Consider the following 27,504-nt stretch of genomic DNA (forward strand, 5'->3'; position numbering starts at 1 on the left):
GCACTATATAGAGACTGTAGGACTAGTCTCTATAATTGCACACTGAATGAAAAGTTATCCAGAGAATATAAAAGGCAAGCGTCAAAATGAGGTGGCATGTGGCGGAAGGCGAGATCGATAGGTCGTGAACCGGTATTCTTGAAGAAATTGCTTGTATTTACGATGTGAATGCGGACATGCTGTCGGATAGCCGGCGAGATGCTGTTCAACAATTAGGGTCCGGCATACTTGATAGAGCAATGCGTTTTCTTGTATTCCGTCCCGATCATATGGTATAGCTGTTCTTCGTTGACGCGCGTGTGTCGTACTTCTGCGCTTTTGACTCCGAGGTGAAGCAGTCGTTGAAATTTGACGGACATTAACCGGAATAGTAGCAAATCAGTTTGGCAATAGCGAGCTGGGCTCTCACCCAGCAGTTGCATTAAAATGCCGACTGAATTGATGGTTTTGGTAAGCCAGGTAAGGAAACGGATCCCACTTGTAGACGATGGGATCAGCGTATCTTCAAAGAAAACAACAGCAGACGTGACTCACGAAGCGATTTTCTCAACACTTCTTTGTCCGAGGTATAGTAGACTTGTCGCTGTAGATTCATTCATTCATTCGCTCACGCCGCACGTGTGACGTAGTGATGTTTGGGCCAGCAGCTGAACTCGTGCTGCGCGTCTGAAGCCGGCAGCATAGCGCGTGAAATCTATACCTGTTTCACTCCGTTCTATTTTTCAAATCGTCAGTGTAAGTTATATATTTGCGAAATTGTTGTCAACAGCTTTTGATCAATATATTCCGAAACTACGAGGAATGGATGGATGTTTATCGTAGATAGTGGGGTCGTGAATCACGTAGTCAGTCAGTCAGGTTTATTAATATTTTCATCGTTTCAAAACATCACAAGACTGCGATACAATGAAAAGATAGGAGGGTGTCGAAACAACTTGGAGTAGCCATTAAGATCAGACACCCACCTTAGCCTAGGCGAAGTAAATAAGAGGCATGCACACTGAATGAAAAGTAATGCAGAGAAATATAAGACGCAAGCGACAAAATGGGGTGGCATGTGGCGGAGGGCGAGGTCGATGTTAGGTCGTGGTCCGGTAATCCTGAAGACTGGCTAGTGTTGATTTAGAAGAAATTGCTTGTATTTCGACTTGAATGCGGACATGCTCGACGACTGACGGATAGCCGGCGAGATGCTGTTCCACAATTGGGGTCCGGCATACTTGCTAAGCGTTGGTATGAATCAAAACAATCGTTGTTGACGTGGATTTATTTTGCATATTGAAATAGCTTTAATAGCCGTCCTCGGTATTTACAGTGGAGAGTTGCATTGTAGGCTGCGGGTAGTCTATGTCGATTCCTTTGCCTAAATAGCTTAGATACGATACGACACGACACGTGTTGGAATTTGGAGTCGTAGGCCTGGCTGGCATACCGTAATATACGAGCTTATGAAGCTGTATATTTCTAGATTGAGCCATGGCCATGATTGAGCTCACTATAAGTTTACGGTAACTGCAATAGCTCACTCTTGTTAGCTTTTAAGGAACATATGTAAATTTAGAAGTGAATAGTAGCCCAAATTCGCATTTGATGTAAAAGATGTAAATTTAGTTTTAGAGACTTAGCTGTTGATTGATGCGCCATGAAAGGTTCGAAGCAATGGCACCTATAAATTTATAGATGTTCATTGGTTTATCAATCTTTTTATCAGTTAAAAAGAAGATTACAACTCCTGTAACGGAAAGATTATTGAATAGAAATTTCGAATGATTGAATTGTGTGCCGTAGAGCCAAAAAATATGCCAACTCATTTCGCGCCAACAAAACTGGTTCGCGTATGACCTAAAATAGTAGGCTAGAGTGGGCTTGAGCGATCTGTTCGCCTCAATTATTCGAAATTACGTGCCGGTGATGTCATATTTACTGATACGATTGTTGATAGGCCTTATACAATGTTATTTCCAATTCTCTACTAGCTGCTGATGAGTGTCAGCTAAAAATATTTGGGTTTATTTCAAAATGAAAGATAAAATTACCGTCTAAGAAAGTATAAATACCGGTAACACGTTTTGATCGGTAAACCATACTGCTGACACTGTCGTTTGATTACTTGACAATATCACATTGCTATTTCTCATACTGTGCAGGCATTAACTAATTGTTCTTTTATTCGAAATCTGGGTCAAATCTACGCCACCCTGAAGCTTACTTTCGGCCAAGTCATCCCAACATCACCCATACCGGAAATGGCTGAATACCTCATTAGCGGAGAAACAAGCTATGTACCAGAAGACGGCCTCACTGTGTGTCAGCTTTTAAACTCCGGAGATGGCCTCACATACAACGATTTTCTCATCCTACCTGGATACATCGAATTTTCGGCGACTGACGTAGATCTGACTTCAGCCTTGACTAAAAAAATCACTCTCAAAACACCACTTTTGTCATCCCCAATGGACACAGTTACGGAGGCACAAATGGCTATCTCAATAGCGCTAATGGGCGGGATTGGATTCATACATCATAATTGCACTCCTCAATATCAAGCCGAGCAAGTACGCCGTGTAAAAAAATACCGTCAAGGCTTCATACAACAACCAATTACATTGGGTCCGAAATCGTCTGTACGTGACGTCTTGGAAGTGAAGGCTACGTATGGCTTTTCTGGAATTCCTATTACCGATACAGGCTTGCCAAATGGAAAACTACTTGGACTAGTTACTTCGCGTGATGTTGATTTCTTGCGTCACTCCGAATACGATACACCATTGGAAAACGTAATGACTCCAAGAGAAGATCTCATCACGGCTTGTCAAGTAAGTTTAATTTCACGTCATATTTTGTGATACGATTGTTGATATACAATGTTCTTTCCAATTCTCTATACTAGTTGCTGATGAGTGTCAGCCAAAAATATTCGGGTTCATTTCGATATGAATATATTATTGAATTGTATATTAAAGTTTTACACCTCCAAGAAGCTCTTCAAGTTTCATTTCATATTCAAGTTGTAAGATTGCTCACAGGGAATGTTAATTGAGACCAGTGTGTTTTGCACTACTGTACAATGTGTTCAGTGTGTTTCAATACTGTTTTCAAATGTGAACGCCTTGAAACCTTGATTGTTTTTATCATAGCATACGAAGATGTGGTGCAAAGCTTTGTATGTTAGTCGAAATCAGCTAAGTCCTGATCAACACACAGCATTGTCACAAAGTGCATGAAATTGGCATTCTTGAAAAATATCAACTTATCTTTAATGTGATGTAGAATTTAGCATTATGCTCCTTGTGGTCGCTTAAATGGTACATATTTGAATTTTCGACATCTTTCACACTGTTACGACGTCATGATGGAAGCCTAATACTCTATTCCGAATTGAATGACTCTGATATCCGATTTTTCCCTCAAGTATCAACACTATCTCTTGTTGGTTTTTACAATTTATTATTTTTTTAGGGAGTAACACTGGAAGAAGCGAACACTATTTTGTCACAAAGCAAAAAAGGCAAACTTCCGATCGTCAACGATGATGACGAACTCATTTCTCTGATCGCCAGAACCGACTTGAAGAAAAGCCGAGATTATCCGCTCGCTAGTAAAGATGACATGAGGCAGCTGCTTTGCGGCGCGGCTATTTCAACTAGAGAGGAAGATAAATACAGGTGAATTATACCAGTAGGGTTCTCGACAATGATTCGAGTACTCGAATCCAAATCGAGCATTAATTCTAATGTGATATCGACAAGAATTATAGTTTCGAAGCTTTTTTTCTAACGTGGAAGACTTGAAACCTTGATATCGCAGCATACGAAACATGCAGGCTATTACAAAGCTACTCACGTTAGTAGACACAATATACCGTTATTCGTAAAGTGATCAGCCCCACAACTTTGTGACAAAGTGCAATATGAAATAGGCATGGTCGAGAATATACCATACCATATAATTTACGTGGTGCAAAACTAGCGTTAAACTCTTTGTGGCCGCATAATGTCGGCAACTAGTACAGATTACAAAATAATTTTGTCCATCAACTGTCGTATCACCAAATCTGACGTGACTGGCATAAAAAATTCAAATAATCAGGGCGAGCAGATGGCTTAGGTTCATTGTACTATATTTAGATTATACTCCTGTTTCCCACGCAACTAGATATGGCTATATTAAGTACAACAAAACACATACAAGCGAATTTGCCTGGTGTCGGTTACCCAATAACGCAGTGGTTCTCTACCTTTCACGCTTGGGGACCGGTAAAATTTTGAAAACGATTTTTGTGAACTAGTGAAGTTTCGAAAATCAAATTTAACCCAAAATGTAATTACGACCAATGCATACAGCTGGAAAAGACTTAAAGATGTATTGGCATTTTGGCAAAGTCCTGTTGAAAACCACCAAGTAGATTTTGATTGTTCTGATTCTTTTGAAAGAACCACAACTTTGCTGTGTGCTAACCGGTATTATATTACCAAATGCGGCCCAACATTCTGTGGAAATTGTACGAATCTTGAAATGTCTTCTTATCTTGCACATATAGGCCTAACTGGTCTTAGAATAGTAGTTGACTACTGTTAAATAGTCTGGTACAACACTTCCAGCATTGTGACTTGAACTCTCTATTAACATACAATGCAGAAACATTCTTTGTGAAATTCTCAATCATTTTGAAATTTGATATTGCGTTTCTTTAATTGATGACGAAGCTTCAAACTTCTTGCGTTTTGCAATCACGGTATCAAAGTGTAATCTATTTGGTGGTCCGGTAGTTGAGAACCACTGCGATAGCGCTTCAGGTTAGGAGTCTCGGTCCTTATCAGCATAGTAATAGAGTCCATTGATCTAATTATACCCAAGTTGGACGACTAGATATTAGATAATTCTAGTTGTCTAATTAATGTAATTAGAGCGTGTGACCTGTAATCTAATTCTAATCAAATTTGTGAAACCGAATTTATGGTTTTCGTGTAAATGCTGCAGGAGAACTGTGTCGTGCGAAATGAGCCAAGCTTGCTGTACAGTAGGGGTGTTCAAAAATGACTTTCAAATTGTTCTGGCTACTTGATAAAATTTTTAGATTACCTAATTGAAGCCTGTACACCAAATTTGGTTCAATTCCAACCAGTAGCCGCATTGCCACAGGAGAAGAACGTTTTTTTATTTATTATATGAAAAAGAATGAAGAAAATTTCAAAATTTTCTGCTCACCCCATGAAATTATTCGGTTATCTATAAAAACGATGTCCACCTAATTTGTCTCAATTCCAAGCACTGGAAGCGGTGTTATTGGCTTAAAAAAATTTTGGAATTGAATAAAATAGTTTTTTATGTGACCGATTCTTTACTTATTTATCATAACTGTGCCCACCGTAAATACTATTTTATTCAAATCCAAGTTTTTCGACATCAATAACTCGACTTCTGCTGGTTGGAATTTCTGCTGGTTGGAATTGAGCCAAATTTGGCGTATAGGCTTGAATTAGGTAACCTAACAATTTTATCAAGTAGCCAGTAGAATTTGTGAAAAAAGTCATTTTTGAACACAACCACTGTACAGACATTTGCCATTCTCATGCTTGTGCCTTTTCGCAGGTTAAGCTGCCTCATCGATGCCGGGGTGGACGTGATCATTCTCGACTCTTCCCAAGGAAATTCAATTTTCCAAATCGACATGATCAAATACATGAAAGACAAGTATCCCGGCTTGCAAGTTATTGGCGGCAATGTGGTGACGGCGTCTCAGGCAAAGAATTTGATCGACGCCGGTGTTGACGGTCTTCGAGTCGGCATGGGCTCCGGATCAATTTGTATTACACAGGAAGTGATGGCTGTTGGAAGGCCGCAGGTAATTATGCGACGAATGATTCGAGTAAGGAAATGATAGGCTACTTGCCGCTAAGAGTTAAATTATAGTTCCGATGCTATTTTCCGCTTTGGTAGTATGTAAATCCAGATTGGTGATATCTAGGTTTAAAGGCATAATTATTCGGGTTGAGAGTATTCAAATCGGAATCGAGTATTACTTATAATAATTCCAGTCGAATAGTGAAATGATGCGCTCCTTGCCGTGAGAGTTGATTTATCAGCGGGAATTATAATTTCGATTCTACTTTTCGATGTGGCAGTCTTGGAACCTCGACTGGTCGCATCGCAGCAATCAAAACATGTGTAGTACAAAGCTATGTACGTTAGCCGAAATGACATATCTGGAAAGTCATGATCACAGCATTGTCACAAAGTGCAATGAAATAGGTATTGTCGGAAAAAATACCAAATTGTGATGATGTTATGTAGAACTGTCATTCTATTTATTTGTGGTCGCGTAAAAGATGCAAATTTCAACTTTCCACATCATCTATACTGTTGGTTGTGATGTTACAATGTTTGATACTCGACTCGAAGCCTAATACTGAAGTCAGCATCAAATCGCTCGGGACTCGATTTCGCCCGGCACTTCGAATGTCTACATACTCTGTGATGTCAGACTTCCATTTCATATTGACAGGCGACGGCCGTGTACAAGGTTTCCGAGTACGCTCGTAGGTTCGGCGTACCGGTTATCGCCGACGGCGGAATTCAAAATGTGGGCCACGTGACAAAGGCTCTTGCGCTGGGCGCTTCCACTGTTATGATGGGGTCTCTGTTGGCCGCCACAACCGAATCGCCAGGTGAAATTACTCTCTGCATTTTCATAAGATTTTGGGCAATAGATTAGTGAATTAGGTGAGGGCCTGGAAATGTGGATTTGAATAAAATAGAATTTACGATGAGCACGACTATAACAAATAATTAAAGAATTGTTCACCGTAAATACTATTTTATTCATAATCCAAATTTTTCGACGGCGATAACTCCGCTTCCACTGGTTGGAATTGAACCAAATTTGGTGTGTAGGCTTAAATTAGGTAACCTAACATATTCATCAACAGCCAGTACGATTTGGGAAAAAAAGTCATTTTTGAAGAGCCCTATTGTATAATTTACCGTATTGCAGGTTTGAAAAAAACAATACAATGACTCTCTGCTCTCAAGCTGCCGTAAAATTGCATTTGCAATGGTCAAACGACCGCAGACCCGATTTTATCCATTTCAACATCTAATTATTTTCCATGATGCTGTGTTTTTCACCCCTACATTTATATTTATGTTAGTTAATCCAAAGTTTTGAGTGTAACGATGCTCCTGGGTTGCTTGACTTTGATGACCCTTTTCTCCCTCTAGTGCAAGTAGCCAAGACCCACTTCAGAAAGTAGAAGTACTCCGTTACTGGTCATAGAGCTGTTCAAAGTTAATTTTTTTCTTCCCGGATTCTGGGGATTCACTGATTGCGTTGTTAGGCTGCCTGAAAAAAACACTGTGCACCAAATTTGACTCGATTCCAACTGGAGTTTGAAAATGACGTTATTTTAATAAAAAATTGGAAAAAAACCTTATTTTCGACCCCGTGAAATTGTTAAATTGTCATAAAGAACGAATTAACTTTCGGATTCACAAAAATAGCCGGGACTGGACGGTGGGTAGTCGCAGAATGATCAATGAAAAACTCAAATAACTTTGCTTCTACGGGTTGGAATTGCGTAAAATTTGTTTTGCATTGTTTTTTTAGACAATTCAACAATTTCATAAGGTAACGATAAGATTTTCAAATAAAAAAAAATCCCTAATCAATAAACTCCAGTGCGTTCACATCTAGCAGTTGATATCGAGCCATATTTGGTGTACGGCGTTTTTATAGGCTCCCTAACAATTTGATTAGTGAATCCGAAATTTTTTCTATTTTTGACCAACCCTGTTTATCTGTAACCATATTTCACCCAATTATTGATTTGCGCGCTTGAAAAATGAAGATTCTCACTCTTTCAGGTGAATACTTCTACCAAGACAACATCAGATTGAAGAAATATCGAGGCATGGGCTCTTTGGACGCCATGAAGCAGCACGAGTCGAGCAGTTCGCGCTACTTCAGCGAAAAAGACAAGGTCAAAGTTGCTCAGGTAAACTCCATCCGACTACAATCGTTCGAGCTGCTTGTAATGTTCCATGTCATTTAGGGAGTATCTGGGTCTGTGCAAGACAAAGGCTCTGTTCACACTTTCATTCCGTACCTCATAGCTGGAATTCAACATGGCTGCCAGGTAGTATTTTTATGCTTCTTATCCACAATCAGCGACGGCTTTTCACAGAGGGCAACTGGGGCATTTGCTACCTAACATCCTGTTCTAAGATAATATTTTGTGATACGATTGTTGATATGCAATGCTCTTTCAAAATTCTCTACTAGTTGTTGACGATTACTCTGACGAGTGTCAGCCGAAAATATTTGGTTTTATTTCAATATCAATATACTATTCCATAACAATATTAATGATAACTTCTTGTTCATAGACGCATAGAATTAGAAAAATCACAGTGTTATCTCTTATAAATACATGACCTGGAAATATACATTTTCTTACCCCGTTAGCGCTCATCTAGGGCGTTTTTTTTTACCTAAAAAAAGGAAAATTTTGACCAAAAAAATATATAAGGTAAAGTTTCCTAGCAAAAACTTGAGTTAGAGTACTTAGTTTTTTCTGTACTTCAAATACTTCTGCAGGATATTGGGGCGCGCGGACTGTCGGTACTCCGATCCATGATGTACAGCGGTGAGCTGAAGTTCGAGCGGAGATCAACCTCCGCTCAAGTGGAAGGCGGGGTTCACGGGCTGCATTCTTACGAAAAGAAATACATGTGACCAAACGCGATCGATGTATCGTGTCGGACCAATGGTACCTCTGCTACGCTGTGAATTTAAGGCCTGTTTACACTGCCACTGTTGTGTGTCACGCTCATGTATCGCCTGTATTATCGCTTGTTTTGAGATTGAGATGTTAGTGTCTCGTTATGTAACTGACAGTAAAAGTGGGATTTAAATCATCATATCCAACTAACTTCTGAGATACTTTCTGACATTGAAAGTTTGTCGGCAAGTTTGGCTTGCCAAATACGTTGAAATATTTTAAGGGATCAATTTGATGACCATTTCTGAACTTGAATAGAGTATTCTTGCATGAAAATACTCTCATTGATAAATTGACTCTAAGTGGTAAGGTGCGTCTGATTTCATTACTCGAAAAAATCATCTTTCATTACTTGCTCGAATTATTAGAATTAATACTCGATTCAGATTCGAGTACTCGGATTATTATGCCCAGCCCTAGTTATAGTCCTTGATAATCAACATTTTTCTCACTGCTATCCGTTTTCCGCAGTATTCTGTCGATTTGTCATCGAAAATTTTCTGCTGTAACATGGTGTGGTCAATTGCTGCTATTCAGATTTCGCATCAAAATTCACCTGAGGCGTAATTGATGCCGTTATTCTGAAAAATCATTCAGTGATACCGAAAATCTGACGAAATGACATCCACACTGACTAACGATATCCGATTGACCTGTCAATATTCGCTGCTTGGACAATGTCAGTATCAGGGACAAATTTCATTTCTCATTTGCGTTCATTTTTGTTGTGCCAGCTAGGTTGGAGTATCTGAAATATTGAAATTTCAGCCTGATCATAGTGACTCTTGATGGGTGAATGGTGTTTGATAAAAATGTTGCATACAAACTTCTTGCCATGTGAAAATTTTGAAATTATCGTAATACAACTTGGACATACACTGGATATCGTTGTGTGCTGTAATGTAAGTGTTATGCTTGCTAGTTAGAAATACAGAAGGAGGTGGCCAGTAGCAAAGTACTTCCGGTTAGTTATCTGAGGACTCAAGTAGGCTTTGCCTATGTCCACGACTTACTCAAGTTATTATTTTGGACTACTACTAGTCAGCTATATCTGGTTCTCTAATCCTCTTCAGCAATTTGGACATCGCTACTACATCGGAGAAACAATTTCCGATACGTCGAACGTAAAAATAGATTGTGCCTGAGTTTGCAGGTGTGCTGTCCAGTTGATACCTGGTTGATTTCATCCAGGGCAAGTCATAGCGCGCTTGATTATGATTAACGACGAAGAATGTACTTAGTTAATGATGCAGATTGGGTGCGTCAAACTCAATATGGATTACCTCAATTCCGGACTAGTCAAATTACACCAAAATGTAGCCACCCATCTGGGCCTAGGTGATGTAAAGAGAAGGAATACACACTGAATGAAAAGTAAAAGAAGATGATATAAAAAGGACATGCGAGAAAATGGGGTGGCATGGACGGATAGATATGTCAGGTTGGGGTTCGGTCATCTTGAGAGCTGACTAAGGTGGGTGTCTGATCTCAAAGACTACTCCTAGTCGTTTCGGCATCTTTCATTGTATTGTAGTCTTGTGATGTTTTGAAGTGATGAAATTTTATGAATAAACTTGAACTTAACTAGTATTCATTTACATCAGGTCTTTTCAACTGCGTCCCGATATTTCCATCGTGGTGTTTTAAAATGACGAAATTAGTAATAAATCGAACTGAGCTAAATTTCTACGGACTGTATCTTCTAGCTCAGTGCTGATATTTCCAACATCGAACACCACTAGGTGGTTCGATTGCGAGGTCCGCTTGAGGCGTACTTTGTCCCGGGAAGCGAATTGAAAATCAAAGTTCTCGATTGAAATGCTTTTTGTAAGCGTGCGAATAGCTTGCAAACTGTATTCGATCGTGTAGAACCGCTGCGAAGATAAATGCGCGTTCCCATGTGCCGAATATTTCTGTCTTGTCTCAGTATGAAGATATCAGTTCTCCTCTTCCGTTAATTTATCGATTCAGGTATGTTACGCACGCTATATAGTAAATGTCTTGATTCCAATCATTATATAGCCATAGCCATGGACTTCATTGTCGTCGGGTTTGGCATAACAAGTATAATCGATATATTTGAATAATATGTCGACCCAATGATCATAGTTTTACGTATAGACGAGGGCTAAAGTATGACACTGTTTCACATTGTATGCATTTGAATACTCATATTAATTCTCTCTGTCAGCTGACCTCTGGGCGGTGCCTTTTCGAGTTTTCCGACAATAATTGCGCGTGATTGAATAGTTCCCAACGCAACAGCCCTTGCTTCCACGTCGAGTTAGCCTTGTTGGGCCTGTCTATTCACTTGTTAGTAGGTGCAAATGTACCCAGAATAGAAATTCCTTGAAACAATAAACCTTATGCTCAATGCATCACACTTCACAGTCAACCTTCAGTCTCTGTATTAACTGATATGAATTTGAAGTACTGGTATAGTTCCAATAGAATCAGAGAATTATGCTATTCTGATTGTTCACTTTGGAATGCTGGCAATCTTCTTCCCAAACTACAAGGCAAATAACTCGTTGAAACTCGTTACCGTTTACCGACTCGTTTAATAGTCCTGTAGAATTTGACCTAAAAATGGGTCAACCTAGAAAAAATTCTTGTAAAGACGTATTATATACTGTTGGAAAGATAATTTTACCAGCTTTTCAATGATAGGTTTTGTCACTTTTTTTACCTTGGGGAAAAAAAGTTTTGACCAAAAACGTGCCAAATTGTAAAAATTCAAATTAGGGAAAATATTAGCATAAAAATATGAACAAAAGGCTATAAACTCATGAATTATCAACAGAAAAGCAGGATATAGATGCAAAAGGAATATATGAAAATATAAATAGAATTATGTATCTGCTTCAGGGAGTAAGAGTGAGCAAAACGGTACTTCTTCGGTATTCTCCACTCAGCGACCAATGTTCCCCAATGACACCAACAAATGTTTCCCATGAACACGAACAAATATTTATAAACGTCAAAATAAATTTTTTTTTTTTGTGTCTTTGTAGAGACGGATATTTGGGTGGGGTAAGGGGGGATATTAGGGTTGGGGAAAGGGGGATTGGATGCGGGTTAGGGCCAAGGTTGGGGTAGGGTATCCCAAGATTAGGGTTGGGGATATTAGGGTTAGGGTAAGGGGGGATATTAGGGTTGGGGGAAAGGGCGATTGGATGCGGGTTAGGGCCAAGGTTGGGGTAGGGTATCCCAAGATTAGGGTTGGGGGATATTAGGGTTACGGTAAGGGGGGATATTAGGGTTGGGGGAAAGGGGGGTCAGGGTCAAGGTTGGGGTAGGGTATCCCAAGATTAGGGTTAGGAGAAGGGGGATATTAGGGTTGGGGAAAAGGGGCATTGGATGCGGGTTGGGGCCAAGGTTGGGTATCCCAAGATTAGGGTTGGGGGATATTAGGGTTAGCGTAAGGGGGATATTAGGGTTGGGGGAAAGGGGGATTGGATGCGGATATTGGGCAGATATTAGGGTAAGGGGGGATATTAGGGTATCTGCCAGCCCCAATCTTGGGATGCCCTACCCTAACCCACCTCCAATCTCCCTTTCCCCCAACCCTAATATCCCCCTTACCCTAACCCAAATATCCCCCAACCCTAATCTTGGGATACCCAACCTTGGCCCTAACCCGCATCCAATCCCCCTTTCCCCCAACCCTAATATCCCCCCTTACCCTAACCCTAATATCCTCCAACCCTAATCTTGGGATACCCAACCTTGGCCCTAACCCGCATCCAATGCCCCTTTCCCCCAATCCTAATATCCCCCTTACCCTAACCCTAATATCCCCCAACCCTAATCTTGGGATACCCTACCTCAACCTTGGCCCTAACCCGCATCCAATCCCCCTTTCCCCAACCCTAATACCCCCACCCCCACCCAAATATCCGTCTCTACAAAGACACAAAAAAAAACAATTTATTTTGACGTTTATAAATTTTTGTTCGTGTTCATGGGAAACATTTGTTGGTGTCATGGAGGAACACTGGTCGCTGAGTGGAGAATACCGAAGAAGTGCCAGCAAAACAGGGAGATGGGGGGGGGGGGACGCAAGTAGAGCTATCGTTGTTCGATATAAACTTCATTATGTTATTGTTTACTTACTCATGGTCTGTTTCATTTACCTTGCTTGTTTTTTTTAGATAGTGCTTAGTCAAAAAGAAACAGCAATTTGTGTTAAGTGTAGAAACGGCTATCGGACTGGTGATTCACTGTGTCATTCGGGAGCTTATTTCTGAGTGATAGTACCACACACCCTCTAAACTAGGGTTGCATTTAAAACAAAAATCAATTAAAAACAAACTTGTTTAAAACAAGACCCTAATTTGAAACATGTTTTTTATTGTTTCTTGTTTTTAAGCCATGACATCACGAATATTCAATTGTGACGTCATAATGGATTGAAATTGACCATCGAAAATATAGGGTAAATGTAGCCTCTTCGACAAAATATCTGTACTACAACTGTTGAACCCACTATTTTTAGGGTTCCACTTCCAACCATCCCATAACGATATACGCCGGCTAAATTTGGTAGTATTTGTCCGTGTGCTCATACAACATGTTTTTGGAAAGTATTTACACAATTATGGCATAATTTTATAACTTGAAAAAATACAATTTTGTATTTCAAAACACCGTTTGTTTTATATGCAACCCTACTTTGGACACTATAATTGGTCATGCTTTGAAACTGAATTGTGAAACGCTGATCGAAACTTTTCAGAAAAACTAAGGAAATGGCTATATTACGTACATCCAAACATCATGCCGTAATTTATTGAGAAACCATGCGAGATCCTAGAAACGTTTGTGGTGGCTTTATCAAATATTGGTATTTCTTCACTGGCAAATAATTTTTCTGAGAAATGGTATTTGACCTGTGGGTTTCAGATTGCCATGATAGAATAATTAGACACGAGCCACTTAGGCAGCTATGGACATTGGACAATTAGATAGGCTTATATTTATTTCGAAGTTCACGGTCAACATAAGGGCAATCCTTTTCGGCTAAGGTTTTCTCGCAGGCGATATATTGGCACACTTTTCAGAGTATCATATTGGCAAATATACTTCGTATGTTTTCGTGCATCGCGGCGTGGTAATGGTCGACGCCGAAATGCCTATTTTTATTTTCCATAAATCATGCTTTTTGTCTGGGGGAAGGGTACTCAATAATCAAAAATTTGACAACATGAAATCGCGACCAGCGCGAAAAAAATTGGAAAGAGTTGCATAAATTTTCGATTTAAGTGATGTATAAATAATTTATGTACATTCACCGACATTCTTTCGGGTCCTCTTCGAGATCGCGACCCCCAATTGGACGATCTGGGGTGCGGCAGTTACGGTCCTGGTAAGAGGTCAAAGTCCGGTCTATGTTTTCTGGTTGAGATATTACTATTGGAAATATTTTGCGCTTCAATCGCATATATATATATTAATTGCATGTGGTATATTCGTAGTCAAATCAAGGCTGTTATAACAGCCATCGGGGAAGGGTTCATACCATGTGCTACGGACCAGATGTACGCAATCCGAATTCCCATCTGTGATTGGCAATACGGGAAAATAATTGTATTGGGTTTTGTTTTAGTGCTTTGTGTGACTAGTAAATCAACTGGGAATGTCATGGAGATATCTGCCCTCATTGAATTTGGTACTGCACCCAGTTATTAATTTTAACACGAATGTATTGCAAACAAAGCTCCGTTCCGCGACGATGTTGGCTGCCTAATGATTTCATAAATGTAGTAGCCTTAACAGCCCCTAAAGCGCGGTAACTGAATATATTTTCGAATATTCTACCAATGGGTATTGTGTCATTATAAGCATTTTGCGTTAGCCGAGAAGATACATGTTGCGATTTCGTATATAGTCACCTCTGACTAACTGTCCAAAGTATGCGACCACCCTCCCCCCGACCCAATATACTTATTATTTCTGCCACTTGAAGTAGTTTTCACGTGTCTTAAAAATTACTACTTATACTGCTAAGTGAGTAGAAAATATCGGGAGTTACTTGTGCTACTTGAGTAGCAACGCCAATCACTTCTACAAACTCTAGTTCAGTGGTTCTCACCGAGCGAGATAGTGTAATGGTTATGCGTCCGGCTTCTCGAGCGGTAGGTCGTGGGTTCGATTCCCGGCCGGGTCATACCAAAGACTCGAAAATTGGTATCCTCAGCTATCCTGCTAGACGCTCAGCAATCACGGATAGCATGGAGGAGAAGAAAAAAACGGGGGCGCAGACTAGATGACCTCATGGGGCCGTATCGCAACTCCGTCGTCAAAGCATCTCGATGGTGCAGGCGAAAAAGAATATCATCTCTCTCTCTCTCTCTTTCAACCGGGGGTCCGTGAAGCATTTTCAGGGGGTCCACGAGCCGAAGCGGATTTACAAAATAGTTGATAACCTAATTTATATTTTTCAAATTAGGAAAATCCCGAGGGACTTTTGCTTCAGTAGAATTCACATCAACAAGATGGCCGTCTGAGATGGAATATCCTGCTGTGTGGACTCATTTTAGTTGCTAAATTGCCAATAGCCCACTGATACAAATATTTGGCTGTGTAGAGGTGTTTTGCTGAGCATTGTGTAAAAATTAATGGTTGGATACGTAAAGTCAATCACGGAGACTTTGAAATGTTCGCAAAAATCCGTTTTCTCCTACGATATAGGCCTACATAACCATTTCCATAATAACTTGAAGATGAACTGCTAGTTATAAATTAATAGGCTTGACGTTATATGTTCAATATTAAATAGTTTGTCAATTTTGGTGTCATCATTGTTCCGATCATACCCAAATGTGTTGTCAGAAGCGTTTTGTCTTATTATTACATTCGCCACCACCTTTATTTGTCTAAATGGATTTTTAGCACTCGCTGATATGAAATCGAAGCCGCAGATTTTAAAGACACGACCACGTATTTGAAAAAAAGCAGTTGAATAATTAGCTTTGAGATAATAAAAGTCAACCCGATTTCTACATAAATAGAATGCTGTTATTTTCAAGAAAAGTAATTTTGCTGCTGTTTATCACTAGCCTGTAGACCAGTGGTCGGGAACCTTTTTTGTTAGAAGAGCCATATTTGCCCTATTTTTTCCATCTCAACTCCCAAAGAGCCATACATGAAAATCAACTGTTACGTCACAATTGAAAATTCGTGACATCATGGTAGCACTAATTCGAACTCACTACATGGGATTCCTCGTGAGCGCCATAATTTCTCTGTAACTGGTATTTATTGTTCGAAAATAAAGCTCGGAACGAGAGGTAAGGCGCAGACGGGCCAAGCCTCACCTTTGATAACACAAATCATCGTATAAGTAGCTTAGAATTTATTATAACTGATATTAATCGAATGTGACCGTCACATTGATTCCGAAAATCTAAATACTTATCGACTTCTCAATTCTCAAAGTATTCGGCGGTAACATTACATTGCGCTACACGCATACGTTTTATCGCCGGTACTACACAGAGCTTTACTTACCAATCAAGAACGCGGGGATAGCTATGGTGTTGTTTGTAATTCGAGTTTGTAATTGTGAATGTCACATCCACAGCAGTTCATTTCGCGCCGTAGATCAGCAAGACATTGTGTATTTGAAAACTGCTTTTTGAAATGGGCGTCGCCATGTCTGCTATGCTCTTTGATTAATCTAATCAACGTATCGCACAATTCAAGAATAGAATTCGCGAGTGACATTGACCGCCGGCGTGACAGCTACTTAAATTTGATCATTCTCAAAAGAGGAGGTCCGAGCCCCTAAACCTGAAGATGGCATTGTCGTTACCTCTCGAAGACATGTTTATATACTGCCACAGGAATAATTATATTGGCTGTGATGAAAATTTACCAACAAGTCGCTGCAATATTGATCAATTCAGTACTAAAATATATATTCTGCAAAGAGCCATATCTTAAACCCAAAAGAGCCATATATGGCTCGCGAGCCATAGGTTCCCGACCACTGCTGTAGACAGTTATCATTTGTACAAGACAGATGACGATTGTACGATAATTGAGCTAAATTTGAACTAAAACTTCGGGGGGGGGGGGTCCAAAAGGGGTCCGTGAATACAAAAAGGTTGAGGACCACTGCTCAAGTTCATAGTAAAATATTACAGAAAATCAGAAACCGTCAAAAATGAAAAGCTTTTTTCTCTGCCTCTGTTCCAATATGGTATTTGGTGTTGGTTTTTGAATTTGTTTACCAGTGTAATTTTATGGGTCGAAAAGAGCAACCAGCAACCATAAATCAGCCTAAATCAATCATTGAAACTTTTGACGATAATTTTTTTTCGAAATTTGTAAACCAGTGTTATCTCCGTCTCGGTCAACTTTTGCCCCATTAACGTATGATAAATACCTCTTAAATAAAGTTATGTTTTATTGTTTTGCTGTTCGATTGTTAGTTTGCTCTACTTGGGATGATATTCCAATTTATGGTGTTGTATTCTGATACAAAGGTATCGTATTTTAGCTGATAACTGTATTTTAATGTTAGGCAAAATAGTATGCTTTATCCCCTGGCATGTTTTTGGTCATAACTTTTTTTCCCCAAGGTAAAAAAAGTGACAAAACCCATCATTGAAAAGCTGATAAAATTATCTTTCCAACGGTATATAATACGTCTTTATAAGAATTTTTTCTAGGATGACCGAAAATTCTACAGGACTATAACTCGTTTACCGATAGCGTAATGGTGAAGCGTCCGGCTTCTTGATCGGTAGGTCGTGGGTTCGATCCCCGGCCGGGTCGGACCAAAGACCTGATTAGTAACACTGGTATCCATGACTTCCCCGCTTGGCGCTCATGCATTACTGGGATAGCATGGAAGGGTGGTGCATGACTTGAAAAACCGTAAAGGCTATATCTGCACTTCCTTGTCCAGCGGCATATGCACATCATGCACTCATGGTATTCATATGCACAGATCGTGTGTATGTGTGTCATGAGTCGGTGTATATGCCGCAAAAAACATCAAGGACAAAAATAAACTACGTTCCTTCCTTCCAAACAGTGGCCAGCGATATGACCTTTAGATCATCAAGTAAGCTGGTCACAAAAGTCACCTGCAGGCCTATATGTTTTGAAAATATATATATGTATAATGTATAATGCAATAATATATAGGCTATAACAATATGTATAAATGTATAGTATATGATTTGGCTTAGTTGCTGCTGTCAGCCAATATGGAATCGGTGTCTCGTGCACACCAAAGATTCTACTGACTGCACACAGGTGTGACGCCGAGAACCGCCTTAGCACACCAAAGATATTGCGCTAAACGTACCGGGATTCCAACCTGGGCTGTCAGGCCATATCTTAAACCCAAAAGAGCCATATATGGCTCGCGAGCCATAGGTTCCCGACCACTGCTGTAGACAGTTATCATTTGTACAAGACAGATGACGATTGTACGATAATTGAGCTAAATTTGAACTAAAACTTCGGGGGGGGGGGGTCCAAAAGGGGTCCGTGAATACAAAAAGGTTGAGGACCACTGCTCAAGTTCATAGTAAAATATTACGGAAAATCAGAAACCGTCAAAAATGAAAAGCTTTTTGTATATAGAATTGGCGTTTAATATTGCAAAACACAAACAAAAAGCCTCGATGCCATTTAAAAACATCTCTGCCTCTGTTCCAATATGGTATTTGGTGTTGGTTTTTGAATTTGTTTACCAGTGTAATTTTATGGGTCGAAAAGAGCAACCAGCAACCATAAATCAGCCTAAATCAATCATTGAAACTTTTGACGATAATTTTTTTTCGAAATTTGTAAACCAGTGTTATCTCCGTCTCGGTCAACTTTTGCCCCATTAACGTATGATAAATACCTCTTAAATAAAGTTATGTTTTATTGTTTTGCTGTTCGATTGTTAGTTTGCTCTACTTGGGATGATATTCCAATTTATGGTGTTGTATTCTGATACGAAGGTATCGTATTTTAGCTGATAACTGTATTTTAATGTTAGGCAAAATAGTATGCTTTATCCCCTGGCATGTTTTTGGTCATAACTTTTTTTCCCCAAGGTAAAAAAAGTGACAAAACCCATCATTGAAAAGCTGATAAAATTATCTTTCCAACGGTATATAATACGTCTTTATAAGAATTTTTTCTAGGATGACCGAAAATTCTACAGGACTATAACTCGTTTACCGATAGCGTAATGGTGAAGCGTCCGGCTTCTTGATCGGTAGGTCGTGGGTTCGATCCCCGGCCGGGTCGGACCAAAGACCTGATTAGTAACACTGGTATCCATGACTTCCCCGCTTGGCGCTCATGCATTACTGGGATAGCATGGAAGGGTGGTGCATGACTTGAAAAACCGTAAAGGCTATATCTGCACTTCCTTGTCCAGCGGCATATGCACATCATGCACTCATGGTATTCATATGCACAGATCGTGTGTATGTGTGTCATGAGTCGGTGTATATGCCGCAAAAAACATCAAGGACAAAAATAAACTACGTTCCTTCCTTCCAAACAGTGGCCAGCGATATGACCTTTAGATCATCAAGTAAGCTGGTCACAAAAGTCACCTGCAGGCCTATATGTTTTGAAAATATATATATGTATAATGTATAATGCAATAATATATAGGCTATAACAATATGTATAAATGTATAGTATATGATTTGGCTTAGTTGCTGCTGTCAGCCAATATGGAATCGGTGTCTCGTGCACACCAAAGATTCTACTGACTGCACACAGGTGTGACGCCGAGAACCGCCTTAGCACACCAAAGATATTGCGCTAAACGTACCGGGATTCCAACCTGGGCTGTCAGGCTACATGTTTTTGAAACGAGTAAACACACTATAAGTAAAAAGAGTAAAAATTGAGAAAACAATAACAAAATTGCATTTGAACAGTTTTATATTGATATTTAAAGGCATTAAACGTCAATTTTCATTTCGGTTGGAATCTTCCCCAGAGTTTTGGACCTAAAAAACAGATATTTGTGCTACGGTACTGAAGATACTCTAGGATGAATAAGTAACAGATCTGATATTATAGCAAGAAATATCTTTTGGTAGAGGAATGACAGTTGCTCTCATTAAATGAAATGAACTAGTCAAACATGGCACTTGATGCATTTTTGAAGGGCGAAACTGCTGAATTTTCGACAGGGCCATATATGATTTGAGTCATGACTCTAATCGAGTCTGGCCCGAGTCACAATTTTACGTTCGTTCCACTTGACTCATCATTTTCTTGAACATGGAAACAACTTAAGTCATTGCATATGACTCGAGACATTCTTTATGACTCGATGTAAGTCTTGTGTACATTCAAAAATATTTAGAGATTTTTTTTTCTCAATAAGCAGGTTAAAGAGTGAGAGAAATTAGTGAATGAATAGGAGACATTTCATGAAAGTAAGTTGAATGTGACTCAATAATGAACACAATGGCTCGAGTCGTAAAGCTAGGACATGGACTCAACCATTTGCTCCCTGAATTAAAAATGACTCGAGTCGAAGGCAAGATTGGCCTGTGGCTCGGAAACTTGTGACTTGTTTTCCGTGAATCCTTGAGTATCTGTATGTTTTGTTATTTCAGATTTCTTTAAAAGAAGTTTATTTCATTAAAAGTACATTTGAAGATTATTTTAGTTGAAAATCGACTTACCCTGCACGTACATGATGAGCGCAAACCCCGGCAATGTAATGCGTCCCCCGCTGCGATTACTCAACACCACCAAGGAGCAATGTAGCAAGGACACCAAGCCAGCGCAACCATCAGAATCCAAAGACGCTCCTCGGAAACCAGCAAAAAAGTGGTCCTTGGATAACTTTGACATTGGGAAACCGCTCGGTAAAGGAAAATTCGGCAATGTATATCTCGCTAGGGAGAAAGAAAGCAAATTTATCGTGGCTTTGAAAGTTCTTTTCAAGTCTCAGCTTGTGAAAAGCAACGTGGAGCATCAATTGAGGAGAGAAGTTGAAATCCAAGCTCATTTACGTCACCCTCACATATTGAAGCTGTACGGATACTTCCACGATGAAAAAAGAATATATCTTATTCTTGAATACGCGGCGAGAGGTGAGATGTATAAAGAGCTCAAAAAACAAGGTAGATTCACAGAGGAACTATCTGCTACTTACATCGCAGAACTTACTGATGCTTTAATTTACTGTCACGCGAAAAATGTGATCCACCGGGATATAAAACCTGAGAATTTACTGATGGGTTTACGTGGCGAATTGAAGATTGCCGATTTTGGATGGTCTGTACACACACCTTCGTCAAAACGTCAAACTTTGTGTGGCACACTCGATTATTTACCTCCCGAAATGATCGAAGGAAAGTCTCACGATAAGATGGTCGATATTTGGTCTCTCGGAGTTTTGTGCTACGAGTTTCTAGTCGGAAGCCCGCCTTTCGAGTCTCCCACGCAGGATCAAACGTATCAAAGAATTCGGAGATGCGTCTGCGACTTTCCCTCTCACGTGCCTTCCGGAGCTCGAGATTTGATTTCTAAACTGCTACGTTACGTACCGAGCGACAGGCTGTCCTTGCAAGGCGTTTTGAACCATCCTTGGATCAAAGAAAAAGCGAATGTTCACAAATTTGGTGCTGACGGCATTCCAATTCACTGAATATGTGTCTTTGACTTCCTTTCCTGAAACCAGGGATATATCGAACTGTATAGTTCGATATCTCCCTGCATGAAACTTTCTGACATTGATCTTATGTAACGTTGTCCGATCATGATGTGCGGCTTGACGCCGCTCATGAACGGCACATCCTTTGTATTTGTGTATACGAGTGTCATTCTTTCCGCAATATATTCGGGGGGGGTTCTTTAATATGGAAAGTGAATTTGTGTGTGTTTTGTGTTTGTAAATAATTTCATCAGATCGGAACGCGCAAGATTGCAATACAAAGAAAAGATAGGAAGGTGTCGTAACATTTTGCAGTAGCCCTTGAAATCAGACGCCCACCTGAGCCTGCACACTGAATGAAAAGGAGGGTAATAAAAGGTAGCGTCAAAATGACAATCGTAATATGAGGTAACATTAGTGTGTGTGGGAAGGCGAGGATGACTTATCCGACTAGCATTAGTTCAGTTACTAAACTTCAGTAGACGATTGTATTTGTACTGTAACTTATTGTAGAAACCGTTTGGTAGTAGGCCTACTCCCAGTTCGGCTTTATGATGCAAGTTATTCAGCAACATCTGGCAAATGGACACGTGGCATGGAAAGAGTGGAGCTTTGCAATTGTAGGAGGTAAAAAAGATGGAAATAATTTCAATTCCACGAAAAGCGCACTCAAGCCACTGCAAAAACTTGAACATCAGGGCCCCAATGGGACGTCCAACAAATTACTGCTTGAACGATTCGGTGTCCTAAACATAAAATATATGCGGAAATTGAAAATTGCCTGGTTTATGTATCAGATCCACTGCAGCGAAAATTTCAATGAATTCTTTACCTAAGTATCAAAAGTGCATAAGTAGGCTACAACACACGCGCGTCCTCATCTCCAAGTATCACATGATCCCGCTATCAAATATGCCGGACCTAACCTAACGTATGGTACAATATCTCACTGGCTATCCGTCAGTCGTCGAGCATGTTCAATTGTTCATTGTTGACATTCAATCGAAATACAAGCAATTCCTTCCTATCTTTTCATTGTATCGCAGTCTTGTGATGATTTGAAATGATGAAAATATTAATAAAGCTGATTGACTGATATACTGAACTGAACAGACCTTGTTAACCTTTTGTTTCGGACTGCGGACCCTGCAGTTTTTAGGCTTCGTGGATCCCACATAGCCGTGAAATAGGGAAGGTGGTTCAGTTCAGTTTATCAACCATTTTATCCGATTAATACACCACAAGATTGTGATACAATGAAAAGATATAGGCTGGGCGTCGAAACGACTTGTAGTAGTGTTTAAAATCAGGCACCATCAGATTTCGACGACTATAGTCCAAGTCGTTTCGACATCTTCCTATCTTTTGATTGTATCGCAATTTTGTGGTGACTTGAACTGATAAAAATTGCTAATAAATCGAACATAAGTAAACCGAATGAAAAGTAAAAGAAGATAATACAAAAGGACAAGCGACAAAATGAGGTGGCATATGACTATTGACTATATTACTAACCTACGGAGGGTTTGACGGAAGGCGAGATCGATATGTCAGGTCGTGGTACGGTAATCTTGAGGGCTTACTAGTATTGATTCATTAGAAATTGCTTGCATTTCGGGGGAGCCCAGGCTGCTCGGGTTCGATTCCGCGTCGGAGGTTATTCTGGTCTCCTATTCCCCGGCGTCGCTGCTCTTACGGCGATAAAAAAAAGCCCAGAAAAAGACCCGATGAAAGAGAACCCTCACAAGGAATGAAAAGAGCGCGAAAGAGCCGCGGAATAGAGAGTAACATAGAAAAAGGTAGTGTGAAATCGGGCACTAGGCCGAGGTTGACGTCAGTTTAAGAGACCGCCACTGAAAAAACTGATCTAACTGCAATCGCAACTGGTCGTTCGGCTTCGGCATCCTCCTATCTGTTCATTACATCGCATTGTGTCTTATCGCATTGTAAATTGTGTGCGTCTTGTTCATATGAAAATATAATTCGACGATTATTATTATTATTGTTAATGTGGACATGGACAGTGGGCAATTTTGGGCATACTCGACGACTGTCGGATCGGCAGTTTCGGTATATTTGATAGAGCGATGATATTTTACGTCGACCGTATGGTAGTTGGACGGCCTGGACGAGCATGAAGCTGTACGGACACAACCAACCATGATAGGTTAGCAATCTACAGTTAATAGAGTACAAAACATCGTACCATAGCAATTTGCTATGATGAAACTGATGAACTGATGAAAACATCGTACCATAGCAATTTGCTAGGCTGAAACTGATTGAAATACCCTCTCAAAGAGCCATGTGCGATAGCGTCATCACGTGACAGACGTTTGTATTGGCGTGTTGGCGCATTTACAGCTTCCGCGACAGAAGCTTACGAGATCAAATCGCGTTTGATTCAATTCGTCTTGGTTAATTTGAACGGAAAGTGTGCAAACATGGGTACTATAACGGTTGAAATGCTGTACAAAAGTTTCGGCGTCCTAGCAGACGCGAAAGAGAAGGCTTCAGAACACGTAGATTGCTACGACACGATCTTGAAAGGGGTAGCTGGGAACCAGTCAGCAAAACGCCTTTCCGCACAGTTCATATCGAGATTTTTCAAATATTTCAAAGACAAGGCAGATGATTCTCTCAACGCCATCATGGATTTGTGCGAGGACGAAGATATCTCGATCAGGAGAGCCGCAATCAAGGAAATCCCGAACATATGTAAAAACGGGCTATACCTTGCGTCTCGTCTCGCAGACGTGCTGGTTCAATTAATGCAAACCGATGATAGCAATGAATTGAGCACTGTAAACAGTGCTTTGGTGTCTATATTCGAAATGAACGCAAAAGGCACATTGAAGGGTCTGTTCACTCAAATTCATCAGACCGAGGATATCATTCGCGAACGAGCTATTGCATTTTTATGCAACAAATTGAAGACATTCTCAGACACTATTATGACGAAAGAAGTGGAAGAATATATTTTGTCTGAGACCAACAGGGCGTTGCCTAACGTGACTGGCGAAGAATTTCATCAGCTTATCAAGGTGCTGTCATCTCTCAGCCATTTGCAGACTTTTCAAGGAAGGCAGCAAATTCTTAATATTATAGTGGAAAAAATTGAGACTGGAGACGATTTTAATGCTTCTGAGGAAGACTCGGTGCAAAAAATAGTGCAATGCTGGAGAATCGCTCAACCCTTGTTTTCCAAGAATGTACATTCTGCGTCATTGCTTCAATACGGATGTGACAAAATTATCCCGGTTCTTGCTACAATTCCGATTGATGAAGAAAAGAATGAAGACAATCGCCTTGAAATTATTCGGCTGATGGCAGAAATGTCACTGTACATCGGCGATGGCTCAAAAATTAAAGAATCGTTACAGCCTCTGTACAAATTGTTGATATCGTACATGCCTTTACCTCCTGATGACGAAGAAAATACATCTGTCGCAGACCCGAAGTTGAATTTCTCTTACGTGGAATGTTTGCTGTACACATTCTACCAAATGTCATCCAAAAGTCCAGATTTCTTGACCGCAGATGACAATGCAGAACGTTTAAAAGACTTCAGAAAGAGGCTACAGTATTTTGCTCGTGGTTTAGCTGTTTACATCAAACAACTACGCATGGCTCTACAAGGAAAAACCCGCGAACAGCTTAAATCTGAAGCGCAAAGCAAATTGAAAGTGGCAGCTTTGAAAACATGCAACAATATCAACACCCTAGTTAAAGATTTGTTTCATAATCCACCATCGTACAAGTCTTCTATTACTCTGTCTTGGAGGCCAATTTCAACTGGTAATGAACCGAAGCAAGCCCAAAAACGGTCGTCTACTGGATCAGCTACCAATGGTGATGTTAAGAAATCACAAAAAGGAGATAGGCCCATTTATCGGGCGCCTAGCGGGAAATACAGCTCTGGGTTCGAGAAGCGAGGAGGATACCAAAGAAGAGGGAGGTATTGAGGAAGACTGACGTCACGGATCAAGTTTTCATCTGAAGCAGCTGATTTTTAAACGTTAGGTTTGTATCGAGAAATGCCGATTTTTTGGGGATACTAGTATTGAAGTCAAAATCTGATCATAACTTGATCAATAATTTGCATGAAAATGGAAAGTCACGTTAAATTTTATGGCAAACACCACAATTAATTTTTGGTCACCTTTAACTCAAAATCTGGTAATGACTGAAATTTGATCAAAAGGTCACACAAAAAAGGGAAGTTGGCACGCTAAAAATTTCATGATCGATTTCAAGATTATCTTGAATCCATGTATCCAAAATCATCAAACCGATTTTTTCAAGTAAAAACTCATGCTCCTATCTGGTTTGTGTGTGATGCTCCTTTACGTTTGAATGTAAATATACACCAATTTGCATTTTATTCTAAATTAAGAGACATAACCGAACGTCATATTTTCGGAAACTCTATTCTTTGACGGTTTGGTTGCTTTTTAAACTAGATTTTGTGCCACGAATGAGCTGTCATTTAAACATCGTTGTACGTCTTGGGTAAGTATTTTGTGCGATAGTGTCGAGGAATATTTCTGCCGTTAATAAAGAGGCCTGAGATGTGCAGATTTAATATTTTGAAATTCAGATCCTGTTCTGAATTCATGTCAACTTGAGTCAAAATTCGATAATAGCTAACATTTATTTGAAAGTCGCACAGAGATTGGAAAATTTTCAAGAGTCTGTGTGAAAGTCCAAATCCAAATCGAGCTTCAAAAAATTCGCGATCAACATCTGATATTATTCACGAATCTTCAGATTTTTTTTCAAATCCTGTTCCATGCTCATCTCTGGAAAAGGCCCTTGCATTGTTAGAACTCGTAATTCTCCACGAGTCAATAATATGTACGGATATCTTTTTCTGTCAATACTCGTTTATAAATCTCACTGCTTCTGCTGAAACTTTCGTACGGTGGATTCTACGGCAAAAGGGGAAGATGAAGACATTGTTATACCAAGAAACGTGGATCAGCTATTTGCCGCAAAAACTTTGTTGTCAACTTTACTCTGGAATGGTTTCACACTCGACGATTTCGTTTTGTACAGTTATACCTCTTTCTGACATGGATTTTTGCGTTTGCCGTTGTACATGTTGAAGGTCCGATGTTATTAGAGCCTTGTTGAATTGTATATTTCTGAAGCGTTTCATCGTGTACCATTGGAATTCTTCACTGAAGTCGCGTCTGCTAAGTAAAATTCACTTGAACAAAATGAGGACTTATGTTTCTGGTTTCTCAATAAAGCTTGGGTTGTGCATGCAATAAGCCCAGTCAGCAGTTGTTGGTTAATTCGGCGTTCGTTTGTTGTTAAAATGTTGGCTTCCAACTAAACTTTGTTGGAGTGTAGCAATATTACAGCCTGTATTATTCATTCTCCTCCCAGCTACTCGCTTGAGGACGTTGTTGATTGTAATGCCGACTGTTTTAATGAATTGCATGAAAATTAAAATTGGCTTCAGTAGCTTGGTTTCAATACTATATTGTGTTCATGTTATCGGTGATCTTGATTCCACTATTAGGTCCAGATAAGCAGTAGTTGTTTGCACGCTCAGTGCATATAAATTGCGATGTCAGGGGCGAGTAATTCAGTTCGTTATTAAACTGCAAGATTGCAGTTGGATGAAAATATGAGTCTCCCTTGGTGGCGGTAGCAAAATCGCAAAATACGAGGTCGAAGTGGAGAAGTGTTCCAAGTGAACTGCAGTAGACCCTATAATAATGGACTTATGAACGCAGTTTTCGATCGTCCCGCGACGCAGAAATTGACCCTTCGGGGCCCACTGCGGCAACTGAACTGAACTCGGTGACGATGGCGCGAGTCCTGGTAAGTATTATCGTGTCTTGGCAGGGAGCGGAAACCATGCCCAGTTCTTTGAATGTCCATGTGAAGAAATTAACCATGTACGTACTGGTAAACGCGGTAGTAACTGGTAGCCTTTCGCCTTGTCAGTACCCAAGAAGAAGTTCAAAACGGTTGGTGACGCCTGGCCTAAAACTTATAAATATAAGTACACGATGGATGGAAATCAACAGAATTCAATTCAATTTATTGCTAAAAATTTCATCATAT

General features: G+C 40.0%; 3 protein-coding genes across 3 annotated transcripts; all 3 read left to right on the forward strand.

Annotated features, from left to right (window-relative positions):
- Window positions 1-1,869: 1,869 nt before the first annotated feature.
- LOC145449380 (inosine-5'-monophosphate dehydrogenase 2-like) lies at window positions 1,870-9,663 on the forward strand. The gene is made up of 7 exons (XM_080327730.1): window positions 1,870-2,816; window positions 3,460-3,665; window positions 5,593-5,845; window positions 6,506-6,668; window positions 7,864-7,994; window positions 8,052-8,135; window positions 8,597-9,663. The coding sequence occupies exons 1-7, from the start codon at window positions 2,247-2,249 to the stop codon at window positions 8,732-8,734; spliced, it is 1,545 nt and encodes a 514-aa protein (XP_080183856.1). The 5' UTR covers window positions 1,870-2,246; the 3' UTR covers window positions 8,735-9,663.
- Window positions 9,664-20,337: 10,674 nt separating this feature from the next.
- LOC145449382 (aurora kinase C-like) lies at window positions 20,338-21,640 on the forward strand. Its single transcript, XM_080327732.1, has one exon. It carries the CDS (start codon window positions 20,458-20,460, stop codon window positions 21,415-21,417), a length of 960 nt encoding a protein of 319 aa, XP_080183858.1. The 5' UTR covers window positions 20,338-20,457; the 3' UTR covers window positions 21,418-21,640.
- Window positions 21,641-23,762: 2,122 nt separating this feature from the next.
- LOC145449381 (apoptosis inhibitor 5-like) lies at window positions 23,763-26,907 on the forward strand. Its single transcript, XM_080327731.1, has one exon. It carries the CDS (start codon window positions 23,868-23,870, stop codon window positions 25,386-25,388), a length of 1,521 nt encoding a protein of 506 aa, XP_080183857.1. The 5' UTR covers window positions 23,763-23,867; the 3' UTR covers window positions 25,389-26,907.
- Window positions 26,908-27,504: the final 597 nt, after the last annotated feature.

This window comes from Botryllus schlosseri, chromosome 11 (genome assembly GCF_051294905.1).
Source record: "Botryllus schlosseri isolate E-star chromosome 11, Bs_hap1, whole genome shotgun sequence".
Classification (NCBI taxonomy): Eukaryota; Metazoa; Chordata; class Ascidiacea; order Stolidobranchia; family Styelidae; genus Botryllus; species Botryllus schlosseri.